This window comes from Phocoena sinus, chromosome 8 (genome assembly GCF_008692025.1).
Source record: "Phocoena sinus isolate mPhoSin1 chromosome 8, mPhoSin1.pri, whole genome shotgun sequence".
Lineage (NCBI taxonomy): Eukaryota > Metazoa > Chordata > Mammalia > Artiodactyla > Phocoenidae > Phocoena > Phocoena sinus.
In genome coordinates, this window is record NC_045770.1 from 39281592 (window position 1) to 39303081 (window position 21490).

The 21490-nt window shown below is 42.1% G+C and overlaps 1 protein-coding gene across 3 annotated transcripts in view; it reads right to left on the reverse strand.

Moving 5' to 3' along the window:
* Nucleotides 1-21490, reverse strand: part of AMOTL1 (angiomotin like 1) — a 137425-nt gene that overhangs the window by 59407 nt on the left and 56528 nt on the right. For all 3 annotated transcript variants that reach the window (XM_032640083.1, XM_032640081.1, XM_032640082.1), the window contains exons 2-3: nucleotides 19381-19527; nucleotides 13684-14611 (exon numbers count right to left, since the gene is read on the reverse strand). In XM_032640083.1, coding sequence (XP_032495974.1) covers nucleotides 13684-14552 — 869 coding nt within the window. In that variant the 5' untranslated portion in view covers nucleotides 14553-14611; nucleotides 19381-19527. The remainder of the gene's footprint in view (nucleotides 1-13683; nucleotides 14612-19380; nucleotides 19528-21490) is intronic.

Here is a 21490-nt window from a genome sequence, read left to right on the forward strand (position 1 = left end):
TATATAAAATAGGTAAACAACAAGGTCCTACTGTATAGCACAGGGAACTATATTCAATATCCTGTGATAAACCATAATAGAAAAGAATATTTTTAAAGAATGTATATATGTATGTATAACTGAATCACTTTGATGTACAGCAGAAACTAACACAACATTGTAAGTCAATTATACTTCAATTTTTAAAAATGGTTAACTAAAACATGTCTTTTAATTAATTTCACCTGTTTCTTTTAACTTTTTAAAAATGTGGCTGCAGGAAAAATTTTAATTAGATATGTGACCCAGATTACACTTCTTTTCTTTTAAGGATGTCAATGTCTTTATTTTTTTTAATTTAGCCATTTTATTTTTTAAAAATTTTTATTGGTGTGTACTTGATTTACAGTGTTGTGTTTGTTTCTGCTGTACAGCAAAGTGAATCAGTTATACACTGATTCTTTTAGATTCTTTTCCCATATAGGTCATTACAGAGTATTGAGAAGAGTTCCCTGTGCTACACAGTAGGTCCTTATTAGTTATATATCTTATATATAGTAGTGTGTATGTGTCAATCCCAATCTCCCAATTTATCCCACCCCTCCTTCCCCTCCTCACATTATATTTCTATTGTTGAGCACTGCTCTAGTCCACATTGCATGAACACCAGAAGGCCTCATTTTGGAGACAATTCCAGAAATCAGTGAGCAACAAAACAATTCATGCAAACAGACTAGCAGTCCCCACTCTACTGTCCCCAGATCCCCAAGCATCAATGGTGATCAGCAAGCTATATTCAATGTATTAAACTATATATTTATCTACAATTAGGCCATGATGCTAACATTTAATAAGTATGGCTTGTGTGACTGACAAAAATTGTCCAAAACACAACAGGAAAAGAAACATCAATGGATAAACAGACGAAGGATATGATCAAGTAATTCAGAAGAGAAAATGCAAACAGCTAAATACATTTCCTAAAGCAAACTTATTAGTAGAGAAGTAAAATCAAGACAACTGTTTTCCATTTATCAGCATTAACAATTCAGTTCAATGAATGTTTACTGAGCCTCTAAGCAAAGATTCTTTAAAATTCTCAAGATATGATACATATTAGCATTTCACCTGAGTAAAAAATAGTATATAGAAAAATGACTAGAAGGAACTATGACAAAAGGTCAGAATGACTATCTCTAGGTGATGAAATTAGGGATGTTTTTTCACTCTTCATATTTTTCTGTTCTTTATACAATTTCTACAATGAACACGGATGGCTATTCAAAAAAATTTTCACTAAGTAATATATGTTATAGAAAAATTAGAAAATAGAGAAAAATTAGAAAATAAAGATAAGCCAAAAAATGAGAAAAATTAGAAAATAAAGATAAGCCAAAAAAATCAGCAGTTATTCTAATAATCAGAGAAAGTAAACAAAATAAAATAAAAGAATTTTAAAATGAGATGAAAATAACAGGGCTTCTTGGCTGTGAAGAGGTTCAAATTTTAAGACTTCTCACTCAATAAAAATACCTCTTATTTACCTAGAGATTTCCAACTTAGAGTATTTTCTTATAATTTTCTAACCCTCAAAGCAGCAGTGAATGGAGTATTTAACAATGGTTACGGCTGGATAATGGGACTGCAGGTAATTTCTATTTTCCTTCTTTTTTTTTTTTTAGGGAGTGGAGGAAGTGGGAGTTATCTATATTTCTAGATTTTCTACAATGAACATGTTTATTTATGTAAGGAAGAAAATCAGTTAGTTTTAGGAAAAATCAGCTGTAACAAGCTGCACATAAGGAAACTGAGTCTCTGAGAACTTATTCAATTTGCTACAAAGTGGGAGAGCCAGGACTCAAAACCCCTCACATCTTCTTTTCCCAAACCCACAGCCTTCCCACCTGGATCTCTTTGGTGGTGCAGACACGAGACTCATAAATGTTCAAATTGAGACTAGGGTCTTGGGTAAGCTAATATCAAAATTATTCCTCTGCAGGATGCGTATGGATAATCCTCTTGTTTGGAGAAGCCACTCATTTAATGCATTGCTGCGGGAACTGTGTTAGATTTCCTGAGAAAGTAAGCTGAACTTGACCCTAGCCTTTTGAAATTCCCACACTGCAGAGTTGCTTCTCACAATAAACAGGGCATTTTATTTGGCTCATCCAGCCATAATTCAGCTTAAAAATTATACAAACTCCTGAGTTTTAATGCTGGTATTCAAAACACATGTTTAGCTAGTGGAATTTATTTTTTTTAATTTATTATTATTACTATTATTTTTTGCGATACGCGGGCCTCTCACCGTTGTGGCCTCTCCTGTTGCGGAGCACAGGCTCCGGACGCGCAGGCTCAGAGACCATGGCTCACGGGCCCAGCCGCTCCGCGGCATGTGGGATCTTCCCGGACCGGGGCACGAACCCGTGTCCCCTGCATCGGCAGGCGGACTCTCAACCACTGTGCCACCAGGGAAGCTCTAGCTGGTGGAATTTAAATAACACTCCCTGGCCTCACTTTTGTTAAGAGCAACACATAGCTGTTAATCCAATAGCCTTGGGTCTAGCTCACATTTTGATGCCACATAGCAATTCATTTTCATAGGTGTCTAAACTGCAAATCAGCACTTTGCAAACACACTTACTCCAAAAATCCTCCTTCCTCCTCCAGCCGTTTCCAACTCAGAGTAAGATCGGACCACCAAACACTCTTTCCTGTACTACAGCACATTCCAGACCTCACGCCCACCCAGAGGTAAGACCTGCTCTTTAGCCTGTATCTTTATGCTTGTTCACGTTGTAAACTGCATTCTGCCTGCACTGTTGGATCGATGTGTGTTCTTGGGGAGAGGCTTTCTCTCTCTCTAATTCGCCACATGTGCCCCAGGGCTGTGTCCTCTTTGCTCCCTCCCTCCTCCCTGCACTGTCTTTTGACATGTTCCCAGAGAGCATCAGGAACTTTGACTCTATGCTAAATAAAACCACACCAGGAGGTTTATCTAGGGGAAAATGTACAGGGCATTTTTTAAAGGAAAACATGAGCGATTTTGGGAGACCAGTCACACTATAGGGTCCCTCCATTAGTGCAGGAAACCGCGAGCCCCTGGCACTGATGGGAAGGATGGTGGTGGTGATGCCGGCTTGCGAAGAGAAGGAGCAAATGTGCTCTGTGGAAGGGGATCCACGGCACCGCTGGCTCTGACGTCATCTTGTAAGAAGATGCTTGTATCAGCCCAGGACAGAAGGGCTGGGTCAAATGCCACCACTCCTTGCTTTTATAGTATCTATCTACACACCAAGAATAAAATGAATACATTCATAGATGAATAAACTATCAATAAACAGTTACCACTCTTCCCTCTGCCCCTGGGAAGCTAGTAAATCAAACCCCATATGCTGAAAGGCAAGATTCAGCTAAGATAAAGGGCAGAAAAGGTAATGGACAGGCAGGAAGAGAGTGCCTTTCATTGACAGAAGTCATTTTTAGTCTTTTTCTCATACTGCCTGAAACATAAAAAATCATAAAAATCACTAAAAGAGTACTTAGCATCTTCCATAACTGAAACCTTCTGCTAAACACAGGCTAAAGCAAACAACTCCATGTACTGCTGGTATACTGCTTCACAGTCCCCGACCTCCAAATGAAAGCAAACCAAAGACAGCCGAAGCTCACAACCTACAGCTGTCAGCAAGGTTCAGTGTGCTCCTAAGTCTTCCGAGGTATCTGGAGAGAAAGGGGATCCTGGTCCCAGGGGGGCGGAACACAGGCTGGACATCAGGTGTAACATATAAATCTGATTAGAAATTCACCGGCTCTTTACAACAAATGCTAAAGGAACTTCTCTAGACACGAAACACAAGAGAAGGAAATGACCTATAGTAGCGAACCTAAAACAATATATAAAATGGAAATAGGAACATACATATCGATAATTACCTTAAATGTAAATGGACTAAATGCTCCCACCAAAAGACACAGATTGGCTGAATGGATACAAAAACAAGACCCTTATATATGCTGTCTACAAGAGACCCACTTCAGAACTAGAGACACATACAGACTGAAAGTAAGGGGATGGAAAAAGATATTCCATGCAAATGGAAACCAAAAGAAAGCTGGAGTAGCAATTCTCATATCAGACAAAATAGACTTTAAAATAAGGACTATTAAAAGGGACAAAGAAGGACACTACATAATGATCAAGGGATCGATCCAAGAAGAAGATATAACAATTGTAAATATTTATGCACCCAACATAGGAGCACCTCAATACATAAGGCAAATACTAACAACCATAAAAGGGGAGATCAACAGTAACACATTCATAGTAGGGGACTTTAACACCCCACTTTCACCCATGGACAGATCATCCAAAATGAAAATAAATAAGGAAACACAAGCTTTAAATGATACATTAAACAAGATGGACTTAATTGATATTTATAGGACACTCCATCCAAAAACAACAGAATACACATTTTTCTCAAGTGCTCATGGAACATTCTCCAGGATAGATCATATCTTGGGTCACAAATCAAGCCTTGGTAAATTTAAGAAAACTGAAATTGTATCAAGTATCTTTTCCGACCACAACGCCATGAGACTAGATATCAATTACAGGAAAAGATCTTTAAAAAATACAAACACATGGAGGCTAAACAATACACTACTTAATAATGAAGTGATCACTGAAGAAATCAAAGAGGAAATAAAAAAATACCTAGAAACAAATGACAATGGAGACTCAACGACCCAAAACCTATGGGATGCAGCAAAAGCAGTTCTAAGGGGGAAGTTTATAGCAATACAAGCCCACCTTAAGAAGCAGGAAACATCTCGAATAAACAACCTAACCTTGCACCTCAAGCAATTAGAGAAAGAAGAACAAAAAAACCCCAAAGCTAGCAGAAGGAAAGAAATCATAAAAATCAGATCAGAAATAAATGAAAAAGAAATGAAGGAAACAATAGCAAAGATCAATAAAACTAAAAGCTGGTTCTTTGAGAAGATAAACAAAATAGATAAACCACTAGCCAGACTCATCAAGAAAAAAAGGGAGAAGACTCAAATCAATAGAATTAGAAATGAAAAAGGAGAAGTAACAACTGACACTGCAGAAATAAAAAAAATCATGAGAGATTACTACAAGCAACTCTATGCCAATAAAATGGACAATCTGGAAGAAATGGACAAATTCTTAGAAATGCACAACCTGCCAAGACTGAATCAGGAAGAAATAGAAAATATGAACAGACCAATCACAAGCACTGAAATTGAAACTGTGATTAAAAACCTTCCAACAAACAAAAGCCCAGGACCAGATGGCTTCACAGGTGAATTCTATCAAACGTTTAGAGAAGAGCTAACACCTATCCTTCTCAAACTCTTCCAAAATATAGCAGAGGGAGGAACACTCCCAAATTCCTTCTACGAAGCCACCATCACCTTGATACCAAAACCAGACAAGGATGTCACAAAGAAAGAAAACTACAGGCCAATATCACTGATGAACATAGATGCAAAAATCCTCAACAAAATACTAGCAAACAGAATCCAACAGCACATTAAAAGGATCATACACCATGATCAAGTGGGGTTTATTCCAGGAATGCAAGGATTCTTCAATATACGCAAATCTATCAATGTGATAAACCATATTAACAAATTGAAGGAGAAAAACCATATGATCATCTCAATAGATGCAGAGAAAGCTTTCGACAAAATTCAACACCCATTTATGATAAAAACCCTCCAGAAAGTAGGCATAGAGGGAACTTTCCTAAACATAATAAAAGCCATATATGACAAGCCCACAGCAAACATCATCCTCAATGGTGAAAATCTGAAAGCATTTCCACTAAGATCAGGAACAAGACAAGGTTGCCCCCTCTCACCACTCTTATTCAACATAGTTTTGGAAGTTTTAGCCACAGCAATCAGAGAAGAAAAGGAAATAAAAGGAATCCAAATCGGAAAAGAAGAAGTAAAGCTGTCACTGTTTGCAGATGACATGATACTATACATAGAGAATCCTAAAGATGCTACCAGAAAACTACTAGAGCTAATCAATGAATTTGGTAAAGTAGCAGGATACAAAATTAATGCACAGAAATCTCTGGCATTCCTATATACTAATGATGAAAAATCTGAAAGTGAAATCAAGAAAACACTCCCATTTACCATTGCAACAAAAAGAATAAAATATCTAGGAATAAACCTACCTAAGGAGACGAAAGACCTGTATGCAGAAAATTATAAGACACTGATGAAAGAAATTAAAGATGATACAAATAGATGGAGAGATATACCATGTTCTTGGATGGGAAGAATCAACATTGTGAAAATGACTCTACTACCCAAAGCAATCTACAGATTCAATGCAATCCCTATCAAACTACCACTGGCATTTTTCACAGAACTAGAACAAAAAATTTCGCAATTTGTATGGAAACACAAAAGACCCCGAATAGCCAAAGCAATCTTGAGAACGAAAAAAGGAGCTGGAGGAATAAGGCTCCCTGACTTCAGACTATATTACAAAGCAACAGTAATCAAGACAGTATGGTACTGGCACAAAAACAGAAAGATAGATCAGTGGAACAGGATAGAAAGCCCAGAGATAAACCCACGCACATATGGACACCTTATCTTTGATAAAGGAGGCAGGAATGTACAGTGGAGAAAGGACAGCCTCTTCAATAAATGGTGCTGGGAAAACTGGACAGGTACATGTAAAAGTATGAGATTAGATCACTCCCTAACACCATACACAAAAATAAGCTCAAAATGGATTAAAGACCTAAATGTAAGGCCAGAAACTATCAAACTCTTAGAAGAAAACATAGGAAGAACACTCTATGACATAAATCACAGCAAGATCCTTTCTGACCCACCTCCTAGAGTAATGGAAATAAAAACAAAAATAAACAAATGGGACCTAATGAAACTTCAAAGCTTTTGCACAGCAAAGGAAACCATAACCAAGACCAAAAGACAACCCTCAGAATGGGAGAAAACATTTGCAAATGAAGCAACTGACAAAGGATTAATCTCCAAAATTTACAAGCAGCTCATGCAGCTCAATAACAAAAAAACAAACAACCCCATCCAAAAATGGGCAGAAGACCTAAATAGACATTTCTCCAAAGAAGATATACAGAATGCCAACAAACACATGAAAGAATGCTCAACATCATTAATCATTAGAGAAATGCAAATCAAAACTACAATGAGATATCATCTCACACCAGTCAGAATGGCCATCATCAAAAAATCTAGAAACAATAAATGCTGGAGAGGGTGTGGAGAAAAGGGGACACTCTTGCACTGCTGGTGGGAATGTGAATTGGTTCAGCCACTGTGGAGAACAGTATGGAGGTTCCTTAAAAAACTACAAATAGAATTACCATATGACCCAGCAATCCCACTACTTGGCATATACCCTGAGAAAACCAAAATTCAAAAAGAGTCATGTACCAAAATGTTCATTGCAGCTCTATTTACAATAGCCAGGACATGGAAACAACCTAAGCGCCCATCATCGGATGAATGGATAAAGAAGATGTGGCACATATACACAATGGAATATTACTCAGCCTTAAAAAGAAATGAAATTGAGCTATTTGTAATGAGATGGATAGACCTAGAGTCTGTCATACAGAGTGAAGTAAGTCAGAAAGAAAAAGACAAATACCGTATGCTAACACATATATATGGAATTTAAGGGAAAAAAATGTCATGAAGAACCTAGGGGTAAGATAGGAATAAAGACACAGACCTACTGGAGAACGGACTTGAGGGTATGGGGAGGGGGAGGGGTGAGTTTTGACAGGGCGAGAGAGAGTCATGGACATATACACACTAACAAACGTAGTAAGGTAGATAGCTGGGGGGAAGCAGCCGCAAGGCACAGGGATATTAGCTCGGTGCTTTGTGACAGCCTGGAAGGGTGGGATGGGGAGAGTGGGAGGGAGGGAGACGCAAGAGGGAAGACATATGGGAACATATGTATATGTATAGCTGATTCACTTTGTTATAAAGCAGAAACTAACACACCATTGTAAAGCAATTATACCCCAATAAAGATGTTTAAAAAAAAAAAAAAAAAAAGAAAGAAATTCACCGGCTAAGTGACACCAAATAAAACCGGAAATCCTTGGCAGTGGTTGAGTGTTTACACTCATGGGAGAGGCACTGTGTGGCAGAGAGGTCCAGGGCTGCACCCCGGCTCCCGCACTTCCAATCTGGTGCCCGTGACTAAGTTACTTTAACCTCTCTCTCTCAGCCTAAGTTTTTATCATATCATAAATCCCCATATCATAAAATGGGGATATTCAGAGTATCCATCCCTGAGAACTGTTTTGAAGGTGTAGGAGGAGGACCCACACCGTGCCTGAGGCCTCTGCTACCACTGCCTCTGTTCCATTGTTACCTGAGAAGGGTGGAGATGGAGTTCCAGAAACTGGAAAATCAGAGCAAGTATCAGAGAAAACAGGTTTTAGTTTATTCTGAAGCCATGAAAATATACAGATCACATGAACACAAAAATACCAAGGGCCAATTTTCAAAATCAAATCAACCTAACTAGTCAAATACACGCCCCCCGCCAAATTAACCAAGCTAATAATTGCAAATGAAAATTAAAAATGAACACAATTTGCCTATTACATTAGCAAAGTTTTTGTAATTATAATGACTAATGTTGGTCATAGGGCAGTGAAACAGGCACTATAATATTTTCATAAAATTATCTGGTATCAGAAGTCATTAAATATTTAACTAAAATTTACCCAATAATTTCATTTCTAAATAATGATGCCTAAAGAAGCAAACCAAAATACGGAAAATTCGATGTGCATGATGATGGTCTCTATACTATTTATAGAGAAAAAGATGTAAATATATAATTTATGAAATATTATGCAGCAATAGAAAGGATGGTTATGAAAACAAACATTGTAGAAAAAAACTTGTAATATAATACTATCTAAAAAGAGCTAAGATACTAAACGGAATATAATCTATGATTACAACATGTGAAAAAATTAATTTGTACAGGGAAAATATTAACAGTGGTTGTATTAAGAAAGTAGGATACTTTAAATAATCTTTTAGCATCTTTAGTTTCCACTTTGGGAAATATGGACAGATTTCTTTGGAAAACAAACATACATTTGACAACTGTGCTCCAAACTGCTTTGATGAAAATCAGATCATCCACTGGTATTCATTCGTGCATTCACTTCCATTAACAGTACAGACTGCGTAAGCCAAGTCACAACTCTTAGAAGTGCTCTGTTTCCACAAAATGTGTCAGCGTTAATATCAAAATTCTTCCTTTTCTTTATTTTTTTTAAAGCCTAATTCTCCAGAGAACAACCTGTCCAATTCTCACCTTGTCCTTATTTATATCCATTTCCACTTTCAGGTTGAAGGAAACGGAAGAAAGGGCAGGAACTAAACCATTGTCTCTATCCATGGCCACTCATGGTCCCCGGAGGTCCCCACCAGCCACCCCAGTGGGGCCAGGTTGCCCTAGTCCTTCCATCTCCCCAGCCTCACTAGCACGCTCACAAAAAAAGGCCAAGGTGTGCAAGTCAAGTACACCTTGACTGGTGGTCTCTCCGTGGGGTTTCCCACAAAAGGAGCCCATAAGCCACCACATCTCCCATCATTCGCAGATCAGAGCAGGTGAGAGAATTTGTAAGCTATGGTGACTCAGTAATGAAGGCAAAAGAACTCCAGGTTCTTCCTCATCTTATCTTAAGCTCTATGCTCTTTGGACCTTTCCACCTCTAGGCAAAACGAACTGAAGTCTCGACAGGCTGATGGGTTGGATCAGAACACTGAACATTCACAACATACTGAGGCCATTTTTGCAGCACGCGGCCCAGACGTGGACCCGGTAATCTCAGTCAGACTCAGAAGAGTCTGAGATTACTGAGTCTCTCCGACTCAGAAGAGTCTGCGATGTATTGACCCAACAGCCCGCAGCTTCCCAAACCATCACTATTAATGACAAACTGATAACCCGTTAAGCATAAGGGAATGTGTCAGTGAAATTAAAAGGAGCCCTGCTCTTCTCGTGGGTCAAAGATAACTTGAACATCAGACACTGCTGAACTTCAGATCCAACCCTTGGAGCTCAGGCCACACTGAAGGTGTCTGAAGCAGGGCTGGTGTGGACACAACTTTGTTTACCCTGTCGGCCAAAGGTTGCACTGCTGGAGTCATGCTGGCTAGGCGTGGGCAGGCTCACAAAGGCGCCTTGGAGCTCTGAGGTCCAGCCTCAATGGCCTGTCTGGTACGTCTTCTGGGACATTTTGATGTGTCATGTGGACCCAGCTGTCAAGCCTGGCAATCAGGTCAAATCCTTCATACATTTCTTCTTCTTTTTGATGTCATAACTTTGAGACAAATGACACCGCCCACCGATAACCGGGTAGCCCTCCAGGAAGGGCTTCCCTCCTCCCCTCACTGTGTCTCCCACTCGCAGCACATCTACTACCAAGTGACAAAAAGCAAAATGAACCACTTTATGCATTGCCATTTAACAAAGAACAAAGCCGAGCAGAAGGAAGGAGGCTTGATCTGGGGATATTTTCACTTTCTATCAGGCTCTAGAGGCCGACTTAAACAAATGCGAACTATCACAAACCAAACTCTGATATGATTCTGGGATAAACATCATGGATTATTTAACTCTGACAAATCAATGTTCTAAACACCAGAGATCTGAAGATTTCTTTTTCTTCTTCAAACCTGATAGTTTTTAAGTTTAAATTTCTCCCTGGCTTAAGGAACCATAAAAGGGTAGGAATAAGAGCCCTCCCAGGCCCCATCTTGATTCCCCAGTGGGGTCAGACTGTGCCCACTGAGTTCTCCTGCCTGTCAGGGGCCTAAAGGTTGGCATAGTGCTTCACAGCTGCCATCCCCCACCGAATGCAGGGAAATGCGTCAGCAGCTGGGAAGTAAGTGGCAGGCCGATCAGCCAGCTCTCTCTCTCTGCCAAGGCCCAGTCACTCCCTTTTTGCAAGATGTACGGCCAAAGTATGCCCTGCACACTGCCATTGGGGTGGCACGGGGAAACCTCAGCTCATTTGATTTAGAAACAGATGAATAAAGCCTTTGGTGAGAATGAAGACATATCCATGATAGGCAGTGGCCACTTGTCTTCTCTTCCCATGCTCCATGCTCTCCCTGAGCAGAGCAAGCTCAGAAACATCTAAATGCTGGCGATTCCCAAATGTGTATCTCCAGACCCAGTTTCTCTCCTGAGAGCTTGTTTTCCAGTTGCCTTATTTCCAGCTGCCCTATTATTCCTCAACGTCCACAGCTGATCAATCATTAAATGATATCAATTCTATTTCTCTTAGCATATAAGGCTCCCCTATACCTATGTCCTCAAACCTAGGTCACCCTCACCAAGTCTTATCTGGACAATTGACTCCGGTCCCTGAGGCCCTCCTGGCCTCCAGTATCCCCTTCCTCGCCTCCAGTATCCCCTTCCTCTAATTCATCCCTCGCTGCCATTGAAGTCAGCCTAGTAAACATCAACACAGTATCTACTGGAAAACACTGGTTCTCCTAATTGTTTATGGATAAATTCTGAACTCTTTAGTATGACAGTCAAAGACCTTCAGCAACCGGTCTCAACTTCCCTGTCCAAACACACCTTCTGCTACTTCTTACCCCACCAGTGCTCTGCCTTATTGCAGCTCATGCCCGGCAAAACCTCCAAAGCTTTTTGTCTGAAGAAACGGCATCTCCCCTGCATAGTACCTACCGCTACTTCACCTCTACCCCACAGCTCTTATTTATTCTTCAAGACCCAACTCAAATGTCACCTCCTCTGTGAAGCTCTCCCTAAGCCCTACAGCTGTGAGTCACACTACCCTCTCTGGTGCCCTAACGCTCTCTGCATATTTCTATCCTAAAACAGCACACTGCACCACGAGGATCTGTTAAGATGCTGGTTTCCCCCAAGACGATGCTGGAAGGACCTTGACGGTAGGAACCATATCTTTATCTCTGGACCAGGTACAGGGTTGCACAGAATACACACTCGGTAAGTGTTGCTGAATCCATCAACAGATGTAGGAGGAATTAAGGCAATGGAGGAATAAGGTTTTGATAGCCAGGATACTTGAGCCTTGCTCCAGCTGCCTCAGAGTCGAGTACTGTGGGAATTTAGTTTCTCATCTGTTGAATACGGGGGTGGGGCTTTATGATTTCTATGGTCCCTTTAACTCCTCTGTTCTAGAATTCAGACTACATTTTCCTTTAAAATCTACAATGAAGAAAGACTCTATAAAACCCCATGGTAATAATATGTTCCAGGAGTTTGGACATGCTCCACAAAGCCGGCCAGGAAAATTGCTGCTCTGCCAGGCCACTGGGCTGAGCTCCCAAGGATGGCCAGCAATGGAGGCTCCTCCCCTAAACTCATAAATCCCCCGCTGCCTTCTGTCACATTTGGAGAAAATACCCAATTGCCCTCTTTTCTGTTTCACTCTGCATATTTTGGCCAAAATGCTGCTTATTAAATATCATGCACAAGAAAAAAAACAACGACAAAAAGCTAACACACCTTGAAAATAATGAGTGCTAAAAACATGAATTAAACCACTAGGCTTACTATGGAAAACAGTATGGAGGTTTCTCAAAAAACTAAAAATAGAACTACCATAGGAACCAGCAATTCCACTCCTGGGTATATATCCGAAAAAAACAAAAACACTAATTTGAAAAGATACACGCACCCCAATGTTCACAGCAGCATTATTTACAATTGCCAAGATATGGAAGCAACACAAGTATCCATCAGCTGATCAATGGATAAAGATGTGGCATATATATACAATGGAATATTACTCAGCCATAAAAGAATGAAATAGGTGGATTTCCCAACAGTGGTTGGGAATCCACCTGACAATGCAGGGGACACGGGTTCGAGCCCTGGTCCGGGAAGATCCCACATGCCACGGAGCAACTAAACCCATATGCCACAACTACTGAGCCTGTGCTCTAGAGCCCGTGAGCCACAACTACTGAGCCCTCGTGCCACAACTACTGAAGCCCGCCCACCTAGAGCCCGTGCTCCACAACAAGAGAGAAGCCACCGCAATGAGAAGCCCGTGCACCGCAACAAAGAGTAGCCCCCGCTTGCCGCAACTAGAGAAAGCCCACGTGCAGGAACGAAGACCCAATACAGTCAAAAATAAATAAATTAATTTTTTTAAAAAGAAGAATGAAATAATACCATTTGCAGCAACACGGATGGACCTAGAGATTATCATAATAAGTGAAGTAAGTCAGACAGAGAAAGACAAATACTGTCTGTTATCACTTACATGTGGAATCTAAAAAGTACAACAAACTGGTGAATACAACAAAAAGGAAGCAGACTCACAGGCATAAAGAACAAACTAGTGGTTACCAGTGAGGAGAGGGAAGGGGGGGAGGGACAATGTAGGGGCAGGGGATTAAGAGGTACACACTATTAGGTATAAAATAAGCTTCAAGGATATATTGTACAACATGGGGAATACAGCCAATATTTTATAATAACTATAAATGAAGTATAACCTTTAAAACCTGTGAATCACTCTACTGTACACCTATAACATATAATATACATCAACTATACTTCAATAGAAAAGAATTTTTTTTAATTAAAAAAAAACTTCTAGGCTTGATAATCACCTCGTTACCCCATACTCTGGGGGTGGCTGGTACCTCAGGACGGCCACTTCTGTCCTCGCAGGCTGGGGAGCAGGGTAAGGCTTGACCATCTCGTGGAGCATTCCCGGGTGCTGGTCACTGTAGAAAAGTCCATGCTCCTGGGTCTTGCCCACCGGGGACATCATTTGCTTGGTCTTGAAGGGGTACTCGGGTGGAGGACCGCGGGGGTCCAGCACTTTAGCTGCAGGCTGGGCTGGGGAGGGCCCCCCGCCCGCCTTGAACCCCTTTCCGGTCCCTGGGCCGGGGAGGTGTTGCTTTGCACCGTTCCTCTCCAACGACAGCTGCATGATCCTCTCACTGAGAGAGCGGACGTGGCCCTGCTTGAGCTCCTTCAGCGCCTCGTCCTTGTGCGCCTGTCCGCTGTTGGCGCGGTTCACCGTGGGCCTGCCCTCAGTCCGCGCCTTCTGACTGGCGCCCCCGGCCATGTAGTAGCCATGACCCACAGCCCCCTGCTGCTGCTGCGGCGGCGGCGGCGGCTGCCCCCGGAAGAACTGGGACTGCGCTTTGGCCTCCTCATACGTGGGCAGTTCCTCGTTGTTCTGCTGAGGCTGCGTGGACCGCACCTGTTTCTCCATCACCGTGTTGTCCACCTGGTGTTCCTGACCCTGCGGTTCCTGGCGTGCCGACTGGTAGACCATTTGTGGGTCTTCTTGAGTGAGGTTTTCCGTGGAAGAAAAGTTGTTTGTGGGGTGGGCTGGTCCTGCACTCCCTGTGGCCTGGTGCTGAATGGCCAGCAAGTTCATGTTCTCAGTCGGGGTACCATAGCGCAGTTGCTCCTGGATCAGCCGCTGTAACACTGTTCCAGCTGCCGCATCCTCGGAACCTCTCATTTCCACCTCTGAGATCCTCAGGAAGTTCGGCGGGTGGAAGTTACAAAGAGGATCCTCAACTAGAAGGTAAACACGGGAAAAAGATGTCAGGCTGTTCCACGCAGATATAGGTCTGGACGTACATGGTGAATAACGAACTTTCTAACGACAGAGGCATTTAAAGATTTCCAATACACCGTCACTCCCATTTACCCTACAGTTTCTCATGGAAGCATCTCTCCAAATCAAAGTGTCTCTACTACTCTCCCTTCCCTTGCCTACCGTTTTCTCCTAGACCTTGCTCGGGCCTTCAAGCCCTCCCTTTCCTTTAAGCTCCCCAGCGACCCCTTCTCTTCATCATATAAACAGGTCAAGTCTTTCCCATCTTAAAAAAAAAAAAAAAAGAAAAAGAAAAAAAAACAAGCAAAACTCAGAACCAAACAAAAAGAAACCATCTTTTCATGGCTCTACATAAACCTCTAAGTGCCACCCTGCAGCTCTCCTCCCCTTCTAATCGTCCTCAGAAAGCAATCGATACTTGCCATCTCCACTTTCCGAACGTGCCGTCCACTGCCCTCCCTACCGCTCTGATTAGTCATCATTCCCAGGGAGAACTTTCCAGCCTAACCTTTCTGAAGCATTTAGCATGTTGATCACCCACTTCTTGAAATGCTCTCCTCACTCAGCATCCAGGCCACCCCCTCTCATGTTTCGGGATCCTGCTGTTTCTCCGTACACTCCATCTCTGGCTCCCTTTTCTCCACGTGCCCCTTAAATTCTTTCCCACAGCTCTGCCCTGAGCACTCACCCACCCTCACTTTGACAGATTCTCATCTCATCCACCGCTCGTCTGAACCTACTGACCCACGGCCCACCCATTTACAACCACCAGCCGATGGCCCACAGGTCCTCCAAACTCAACGTGTCTTCCTCAGTCCATCCATACAACCCCTGGATCCCTGCCTTGTCTACTCTTTGCCAAGCCAGAAACCTGAGAGTTTTCCAAAATTCCTTCCTCTCCCTTACCCCCAACATCTGGTCAGCGCCTGCCTGTCAATTCTACATCCGAAATGAAACATCTCTCCCACCTCTCCCCTTTATTCCCCTGCCAGTCTCCAAGTTCATTATCAATAACCACAGTACAACCACAAAAAACATTTTTAAGGAGCATATGATGTGCCAGGTATTGTACTAAATTCCCTCCTTTATTTAGTTTAGTCCACATATAATCGCATGAGGCAGGTATTAATTCCCCCATCTTACAGATACGGAGAGAGGTTTAGAGAAGGTAAATCACCAAGGTCACAGACGTAGGAAAAGACAGATCCAGGATCCGACTCATTCCACAACGAAATCTGTGTTCATTCCGCATGACAAGCCCGTGGAGCCTCATACCCAAACCATTCCAAGAGCCCCCTCATCTATTTCTCTGACACTAGTCTCTTTTCCACTTCCAAACCCACCCCCTCAGACTCCAACTTATCTTCCCCACTGCCCTAAGATTGTTCAAACCGGAAAACTTAATCATATCACTCCTCTGCACAAAATTCCTCGACAATTAATTATAGGATGAAACTGACAATCCATCACAGGGTGTAGCAGGCATTGCTTTGTCCATCCAGCAACACTTCATGCCATCACTGGCCCCCTCACCGGCAACCCCTTGGAGTTCAAGTTCCAGCAATACCCTAAGAAGTTCCCAGACATGCTAGCCCTCTCAGGCCTCCAGGACATTGCTACCATCTATCCCTCTGCCTAGAAAGATGCATCTCACCACACCCTTCTTGGGAAATTCCTAGACATGCTTTGAGTGATGGCTCCAAAGCTACCTTCTAAGTAGAACCCTTCCTGCTGTAGCCCAGCGGGCTTGAGCCCTCCTTCTCCAATGTCCGGGCTCCATTATTATACCTCCCTTAGAGCAATCATCACAATAGATGGCAGTTACTTATGTACACAGACTCTAAACTCCTTAAAAGCAAAGATCTTGCCTCCTCAGCTGGGTATCCCTAGCATACAACTCAGTGCCTGCATGTAATGGGGGTCAAACATGTAACCAGTAGAAGAATATCTGAGCACCATGAAATATATAATTTACCCCATTTCACAATAGTACTAAGAAGTAGTGTATTGAGGATATTTATAGTGTTAGGATAGCAAAAATTCTACTACTTATTACTGGCAAGACTTTGAGCACATCACTTGCTCTCTTAGAGCTCAACATCCTCCCCTGTCAGTAGAGGGAGCTGAGCTAGCCCCTTAGAGATAAGCAGCCTTAGAGATAGCAGCCTTCACTCTTACAGTTCCATGCAGTGATGGTTCTTTGTTTTTTTTTTTGCGGTACGCGGGCCTCTCACTGCTGTGGCCCCTCCCGTCGCGGAGCACAGGCTCCGGACGCGCAGGCTCAGCAGCCACGGCTCACGGCCCCAGCCGCTCCGCGGCACGTGGGATCCTCCCGGACCGGGGCACGAACCCGCGTCCCCCGCATCGGCAGGCGGACTCCCAACCACTGCGCCACCAGGGAAGCCCGGTTCTTTGTTTTTACATATGCCCAGGACACATCATTTTCCCCCAAACCGTCTTTCTTCCCCAAGGTTGCCTTTTCTTTTTCTATGAATGGCATCCTCATCAGAGACAACCAGATAGAAATTTCAGATTCAATTTTGATCCTTTTGTCTCCTTTGCTCCCTACATTTAATCAAGTGCCAGGCACTTTTCAGTCCACAGCGAAATGAGGAAAAATGAAGGTGGTGTGATAAGGGAAACGCGAAAAAATGAAGGTGGTGTGATATGCTTACAAGATATAGAAATACACATATACATGTGTATATACCTAGACATAAGTCATTGGGTTTATTTTCTTCTTTTGGCAAGGGATTCTGTCAAGGATTACATCCCTCTTACACTTTTCAGTATTAAAATATGAGAAAAGGTGACCGTAGATGACATTTTGAGTGTCTCTGTAACAGTAAGACTGCAGCCCCAGCTTCCATGCCCTCAGCTACTCCCCGGGTTCCAGTCCCCTAACCAGTTGTCTAAATGTCCTGAGCAGCCTAATATCTCTTGCCTCTGGCCTCTTCTCCTTTGGATCAACACTGTATTTATCTGTATTTGTCTACTAGAATTCAAGCACCAGAGAACAGAGAGTTTTATCTGTTACGTTCACATGCCGTATACCCAGTGCCTAGAATACTACCCCAATATACAGAAGGCATTCAGGAAAGAATTGTGGGGGGCAGGGATAAATTAGAAGTTTGGGATTAACATATACACACTACTATACATGAAAGCGATAAACAACAAGGACCTACTGTATAGCACAGGGAACTATATTCAGTATCTTGTAATAACCTATTACGAAAAAGAATCTGAAAAAGAATAGATATATAGATAGATAGATAGATAGATATACATATAACTGAATCACTTTGCTGTACACCTGAAACTAACATAGCATTGTAAACTAACCATACTTCAATTCAAAAAAGTGGTTAAAAAAATAATAATAATTGCCAAGTAAAGAACTTTACAGACTGGTTTCTGAAGCTCAACTCTGATCGACCTCAAAATCACACCTCTGTGACCTCAGGCAAATTACTTGGCTTCTCTGAACCTCTCTGCTCTGTATAATGGTCAGGCTTCATACCTGCCTCACAGGACGGCATGTGGAGTAAATTTAAACTTATTCCTCACCTTCAGAGAAGGTGTACAGTAACTGAGATTTAAACCAGAAGTTCAACAACAAAAATTTTTTTTTTTTGGTACGCGGGCCTCTCACCGCTGTGGCCTCTCCCATTGCGGAGCACAGGCTCAGAGACCATGGCTCACGGGCCCAGCCTCTCCGCGGCATGTGGGATCTTCCCGGACCGAGGCACGAACCCGTGTCCCCTGCATCGGCAGGCGGACTCTCAACCACTGCGCCACCAGGAAAGCCCAACAACAAAAATTTTTAAACAACAAAAACAGATCATTGAAAGTCCACACAAGATGAATTGCCAAATAATTGTAATAAGTGATGAACAACCCTAGGAAAGCGATTAACAGTGTGGGTTGAGTTGAGCCATCACTCACTCTACAAATACCAACTGCCAACCTGCTATAGTCAGGCATTCTGATAGGTGCTGGGGTTAGGAGAGTGAAGTGGACAGTCCTTACCTTCAGGGCTTAATGAAATAAGCAAATTCAAATAAAAATCAACATTTTAAAATAAAATGAATAAAAATTCAAATAAAATATATATCCAAAGGAAAAAGATTTTTTTGGATGAATAATAAAAGGAATGGTGTCTCATTAAGCATGAAAACTACTGAATTTCCTTTTCATACGCAAATTTGGCAAGAACCCTGAGATCTTCTTTAAAGTGGTTTTGAAGATTCCTTTTCATGGTTTAACCAATCTCATAAACCCTCAAAAATAGGCAGAAAGTTTTTACAAAGGAAGCAGTTCCTTCCCGACTATAGTTTTCAATTTCTCTGAATTTCTGAATCATTTGCAAAAAGAGGTAAAAATGAAAGCAGAGAAGAAAAAAAAGAATGAAAGATTCTGGGAAAGAATACAAAAGAATATTTAGGAATTAGAAGAAAATGAGGGCATAAATGGTATAATTCTGAAGTTCCTACATACTTAGGAACTCTGTTGAGAGGGTCACATATCATAGTAAAACAGTCTATTAAAACCTTGTTAATGTTTACCAAACATTAAAAATAAGGCACCTACCAATACAGAGACAACCAATAATCCAATATGCTGATATTTAAAACAAGGATAGAGAAAAAATTATGCAAAAGAGCGAAAAATGAGAAACATAAGATTGTTCTGCTTTTCCAACACAAGTGCCAATAAAAAAACTTACCAACTTTTTCCCTGATGCTACTGTTTGCCTCCACCGTCAAAGATGCTTCATGCCTCCCAGAATAGAGCTGAAAGTCTGGGAAAAAGTAGTTGGGGTCTTCCAGAATCTGGATGGGACTACTGGGGCTGTAACAGGCAGGAGGGGGACCTGGGGGCAGAAAGCAAAGTGCATATTAGTACCAATGAAGTCCTCCTCTCCCTCTTTGCCGTGTGAGTCACACTAGCTGTTCTCCCACACACGTTTCCACTGGCAGTGGCAGCTCTGTCTTTTCGATTCATAAAATTCCAAAGTTACTATTCAGAATCATCACAAGTCTAGCCACCCACCAAAATGACCCGTGAGGTCACAATAACAATTTTCAAGACACGCTGAGTGAAGGCAGGGACCCTTCCTCACAACCTACTTCCAAGGGCAGCAGCAGAAACACTGGCAGAAATCAAGTCCCCTTGAGGAACTGGACAAGTCACCAAGTTTGGAAAGGTCAAGGTGGGGGACAGAAAGGAGGGAGGCAGGGAGGCCAGAAAAGGAAAACTAAAAGGGGAAGGGCAGCTGTCTCTTGGAATGTATGAAACATGCAGAGAGGGGTGGTCACTTTGCCAGACCACGTGTTAGCAAGGGCCTGTCCCAACCCAGGACAGAGCGCTCAGCCCCACTCTGAGGGTTCTGGAGCCTCGTGTGGCAGTGTGAGCCCGGGTCATGGGTTCTGGTCCTCTGCCCGGCACTGACCTTTCAGCTCCTCGGTATCTGCCTCACACTCAAAGAGGAGTGTGCTTCCTGATTCAATTAAACGTGACACTGTGTTCAATTCTACACTCCCTGAACATGAGATACCACGACAGCGACACCGATCTGGCATCTACAATATCGTGGGAACACTCAGCGGGATGGGTCTGGGCTGTCTTTCCTCTCTGCACTCGTTTCTCTGCATGGGCACCAAGTTGAAGGCTCTTTCTGGCAAAAGTAACTCAGTTTACTCTGGGGAAAGAGTCAGGCTATTTTTTTTTAAATTAAAATCCTTGCCCCAAAGGATTCCATAATGTACGCAAATCAATCAATGTGATACACCATATTAAAAAATTGAAGAGTAAAAACCATATGATCATCTCAATAGATGCAGAAACAGCTTTTGACAAAATTCAGCACCCATTTATGATAAAAACTCTACAGAGGGCTTCCCTGGTGGCGCAGTGGTTGAGAGTCCGCCTGCCAATGCAGGGGACATGGGTTCGTGCCCCAGTCCGGGAAGATCCCACATGCCGCGGAGTGGCTGGGCCCGTGAGCCATGGCTGCTGGGCCTGTGCATCCGGAGCGACAGGAGAGGCCACAGCAGTGAGAGGCCCACGTACCGCAAAAAAAAAAAAAAAAAAAAAAAAAAAAAACTCTACAGAAAGTGGGCATAGAGGGAACCCACCTCAACATATAAAGGTCATATATGACAAACCCACAGCAAACATCATTCTCAAGGGTGAAAAACTGAAGCATTTCTTCTAAGATCAGGAACAAGACAAGGATGTCCACTTTCGCCACTATTATTCAATATAGTTTTGGAAGTCCTAGCCACGGCAATCAGAGAAGAAAAAGAAATGAAAGGAATACAAATTGGTAAAGAAGAAGGAAAACTGTCACTGTTTGCAGATGACATGATACTATACATAGAGAATCCTAAAGATGCCACCAGAAAACTATTAGAGCTAATCAATGAATTTGGTAAAGTTGCAGGATACAACATTAATGCACAGAAATCTCTGGCATTCCTATACACTAACAATGAAAGATCAGAAAGAGAAATTAAGGAAACAATCCCATTCACCACTGCAACAAAAAGAATAAAATACCTAGGAATAAACCTACCTAAGGAGGTAAAAGACCTGTATGCAGAAAACTGTAAGACACTGATGAAAGAAATCAAAGATGACACAAACAGATGGAGAGATATACCATGTTCTTGGATTGGAAGAATCAATATTGTGAAAATGACTATACTACCCAAAGCAATCTATAGATTCAATGCAATCCCTATCAAATTACCAATGGCATTTTTTACATAACTAGAACAAAAAATATTAAAATTTGTATGGAGACACAAAAGACCCCGAATAGCCAAAGCAGT